Genomic DNA, 4,721 nt, shown 5'->3' with positions numbered 1-4,721 from the left:
CATAGCTTGGCAATGTTTCTAAGATGGAAGAATGCTGTTTTTGTAACATGGGAAATATGATTTTCAAAAGACAAGTTTTTAATTTCTGTATTAAAAATTATTTTTATATATATTTGTAAACAAAACTGCATATTTATTTTTTTATTTATTTGTTTTCGAAAATTGTGATCATTATTAGTAGTATAATCATTATTACAAATATTTTAACAAAACTGCTTATATATACACCCAAATGTATTAAAGTTGTAAGGATTTTTTTTCTTTCTACTTAATATTTACACCACTTGACATTTCATTAAATTGAACTTTTTCTTGAAAATAGCAAGCATCTACTGGCCGTTTGTTATGTCACTTGATTAACATTCATGAGTGAAGCTGATTAGGGCTTATAATGTGTCTCTCTAAGTTTCAGATCATTTCTTGCCCCCTGGTCGTGTATATGTGCACGTGTGATTGTGTGTGACAAATTATCAGTATTCTGTTCGCAAACATCCATATCTAGTTTGAGACTCTGTCTCAATGGGTTTTTGCTTTTTTTTTTTTTAATCACTGGATGTTCCCTGTTCCTCATGGATGGTGCGCTCTGAGAGGTGAAAATGGATCCTCAGTAGAGGCACTTAGGAATGAGGAAAAATAGTGTGTCACGTATTGAAAAACTCACAAAGAAACATCAAATATTTGGTAATGGAATTCAGATGCTGGCTGGCTCTACAAATCCCATTAAAACATCTTTGAGTTTCCTCCATCTCTGAGGAGCAGACTCAAAGCTATTTTAATAGTGCCCAGGACTTCATCATTTTAACAGCAAAAGAGTTCCTGCTCTGTACTAGATATATAATTTGCATGGCATTAGGACCAGATAAAACTAAGATTGCTGTACGACTCAATGGCTCATTTATGCTTTCTCCATACGATAATAGCAATCAACAGATATTTGTTGCTTTTTCCTGTTCATTTAACTGCTTCTGTGTTGGTTCACTTCAATCATGAGCTGTTTTCCCCCCTCCCTTCCTTTCTTCCCCTGTTTTCTCTCTCCCATCCTCTCCCTCTTCACAGGATTCGGCTTTGTAACTTTCGAGAACGAGGATGTGGTGGAAAAGGTCTGCGAGATTCATTTTCACGAAATCAATAATAAAATGGTGAGTTGCTTTCACCTCTTTGCAATTTTTCAATTCGAGGGCCGGGATTAATATTTGATGCTGGAAGCTGAATGGGTGCTTATAATGGGCAGCATACAGTGAAGGTGATGGCTGCTGGGTGCGTATGCGCATGGGTGGGGGGTGTCATCCCTTTCCCAACCAGCCTGCTTTCAAGGGGATGAGGAGTCACTGGTGTGCACCGGCCACAAACCATGAAATTGTGTCTTGGATCCCTGTCTGCCAGGCTGGAAGTAAAGGCCTGTCTCTTTTCCCCCGTTGCAGTTCCCTCATCCAGGGAAAACTGGGAAAGGATCTGGCAGTCATTCTGGGGGCTTGTTAAAATTGTGTGGTGCAAAAGATTGAAGGAAGATTTAAAAATCAAAGCCTGGGTGCTTCTTGCATGTTGGCACCTGATGCCCTGTCCCGTGATTTTCTGGTTGCTGCTACGGTTCGTATTAGATTTCTCCATGTCTTGCCAAGCTTTTGAGAATGAAAGACAGCAGAGGGACACGGTTCCTGACCTTGAGGCTTCTGTAGGCGAGCCACAGATGCAGCAAACTGCTTGCGACGAATCACGAAATGAGGACAACCCTGGTGTCATTCTACATGACAGCCAGTTAGCAAGATTTTTAATGAAGGTCAGCGCTGTCAGTTAAGTTCAGTTACTTATACTTACAAATCACTGAGAACCATGAGCCTCCAGGAGTTTTCCATGAGATCGAGCTCAGTGCTGATTTGTCGCGTTGATGATCAGCATTGGAGAGTTAACTAGCCTAATTTGACTACATTGATTCATTAGCATGACAGTGTGCTCAGTTGTTACCAAAACAGTTTCAAAACTTTTCTGGTAACAAGCTACTTAAAAAAAAAAAAAAGAAAAGAAAAGAAAAAAAAAAGTCTGATCATTCTGAATCTGTTTAGTTGGAACATTCTTTCCTTTTGTAATATAGTTATATATATTTTTTTTTTCCAGTATCAATTCTCGATTCAGTTTGATTCTGATTCATTCCAGTTATTTGTCACTTTTGCTTATAATATATGAAAAAAATTAAATAGTGTTTATGGTAGTTGTTTATGCTCATTTTTATTGATGTGACTCTATTTGAGATATTTCATTTTTTATATTTCAAAATTGCTTGTCTACAGTTTAAACTACTTTAAACAGTAGTAGTAGTTTCAATTGCAGTTTCAAAGTAGCTTTTCCAACCCTGCTGACGACACAGTGTTTCCCAGTATTCCATTCTAAACATGACAACACAGTGGGACCAGCCTCTCCTGTCTCTCCATTGATTTTTATATGATATTTCATCAAATGTTGTCATTATTCAGTGAGCGTCTAGAGAAAGCCTGAATTTCTTTTCTTTTTTTAACACGTTTCCCCCAGCGTCTCATAGCAGGAACCTCGCTGTTGATCGACTGGCTGGCTTAAATTGGGCCATTGGAGAATTACTTGCATAGCTAATATCAAGCACAAAGGTTTAAGAAAAAGATAAATTTGGTGAAGGGAAAACATTTACTTAAAATGACAGCTTTGTCATGGTCTCTTAGTTCAGATCATTTCTCAGATGATGCGCTGGGAACGAAAGAACGAAAAAGGTCAAGGCGTGTTGGGCGGAAACCCGTCCTTCCTTTTGCTCTCTTTAGCTCTTCTTACTGATTTCAATTGCCATCATCAAGTTGCTTTTGCCAACAAGATCAAAGTGGTCTCTGAAGCCTCGTCTGCTAGCAGGCCTGTGTGCATATTTGACTTGCTAATTCGACCATGGTAATATTGTTATTATCATGAATATTTTGTACAGCGGCCGTAATGATCTCCCTCTGCTTGTGGAAATGCCAGCTTTGTACGTCGACTGCCTGCTTGGTGAGCCGCCATCTTCAGAGGCACCATCTGTGACCCTCGACCCCAGGCTGTGGAGCAGAGAGCGAGCCAGGCTCAGTAGCTGTTTATAGAGAGGCTCTGTTGACCCAGTAAGGCCACTCTCGAGCTGCCAGGGCCCTGGATATCCATAAATGACCCTAAATGGTTCCAGGATCTGGAAAGCTGGACTGGTGTAGGTCTCTACAGACCCCAGGCTTCCTGATCAGCTCATTTGATATCTGGCCTGGAAATGCAACCAGACATTAAACTAAACATTCAGAAGACATTTCCTTGATCCACTGGCTTAGAGACAGGAATGCACCATCCATGCAGGCAGGTTAGATCCCACACCAAGAGGTTGCGTTGGATCGATATTACCTTGAAGTGAACTCTTTAGAGATTCATTTGAAATGTAATTCCACTTCAGAAGTAAACCATTTAGCGAGCTGAACACATATTATCGCTTGATTTTTTAATCAATGAAAACAATTAAAACTAAAGCACAGCGTGACTAGTTCCAGATTGAGCAGATATGGTTGGGAATCACTATTAATAGACAGACCCTAATGGTTATTTTGACTATTTTCCATCCCTTTCGAACAGCACATTCAGAGTCATAATGTCCGGTTACATCTGTGTGGGAGCCTTTTTCTGAAGTCCCATTCCAAACATTCTCCATTTTATCAGGCATTTCAGAGAAATTTTATCTCCCCTGGTGCTGTCTGTCATGAGAAATACTGTGTGAATGTGAGCCGACTGTGTTGGATAAGTGGTTGAAATCACCTGGACATCTATAAAGCACCAGGGTGACTTCAGCACTGTCCCTGCGGTTTGTCCATTGGAAAATGCCTTCAGAAGAGGCACCAGAGCTGAAAGGAAAGTTTCATGATCGTAGTTTTTACCGTAGTTAGAGGGGTTTTTGGGTCATTCCTGTTATGTGGCACCTTTTCAACTTCACAGAACTGTTGAAATTACTAATATAATATAAGTTCATATATCATATACATATTTTATTTTATGTATGTATATATATTAGGGGTGGAACGGTTCAACTTACTCACGGTTCGGTTTGTATCACGGTTTTAGAGACACGGTTTCGGTACGGTTTGGTATGTGCTATGTTTAGGCAAAAACTCTATACTGTCAAATAAAAATAAAGAAATTAAGAATAATCTGTCTAACTACAAGCAACAGCACAAATAAATACAATAGAGTAAAGATACAAATAAAATAAACAGTGATTTTCAGGGTTTTTTAGGTAGGTCTAACATTAGTTTGTAATGAAATGTAAAACAGAATTGCATATTTGACTTTATAAATTAAAGATTTATCTTTATTAAAGTTACAAAAGCTATTCAATCAAGAGCAGTGAGTGATTTCTTTGTTGTTGCTGTTTGTTTAATATTAAGAAAGTGCTGTCACTTTAAGAGAATGCACTGATCCAGTGCACTGATACAGTACGTTCAGCCGGCTATGTCTGCTATAGGATACTTACCAAGACGGGCATTTTGACATAATTTTTGTGTGAATTTGTCCATTTAAACACAATACTTCAGAGAAAGCTTAATATTTGCGTGCGTTCTGAGGCGCGGGTTTGCGCACTTCGGATGAGCGCAAACCCAGAGCGTCCTCTGGCTCTTAAATGTTTAAACTGGCAAAGCTTAAACGAGTTGAGCTTAAACACAGATATCAACGTGTGCTGTTCAGGTCTCACCTGTGTGCGC

At 39.1% G+C, this 4,721-nt stretch overlaps 1 protein-coding gene across 1 annotated transcript in view; it reads left to right on the top strand.

Moving 5' to 3' along the window:
* Positions 1-4,721, top strand: part of msi2b (musashi RNA-binding protein 2b) — a 290,893-nt gene that overhangs the window by 205,405 nt on the left and 80,767 nt on the right. The window contains exon 8 of the mRNA XM_016478837.1: positions 1,057-1,139. Coding sequence (XP_016334323.1) covers positions 1,057-1,139 — 83 coding nt within the window. The remainder of the gene's footprint in view (positions 1-1,056; positions 1,140-4,721) is intronic.

This window comes from Sinocyclocheilus anshuiensis, unplaced genomic scaffold, assembly GCF_001515605.1.
Source record: "Sinocyclocheilus anshuiensis isolate Anshui unplaced genomic scaffold, SAMN03320099.WGS_v1.1 scaffold1170, whole genome shotgun sequence".
NCBI lineage: Eukaryota > Metazoa > Chordata > Actinopteri > Cypriniformes > Cyprinidae > Sinocyclocheilus > Sinocyclocheilus anshuiensis.
This window is presented reverse-complemented; position numbering and strand designations above follow the sequence as displayed.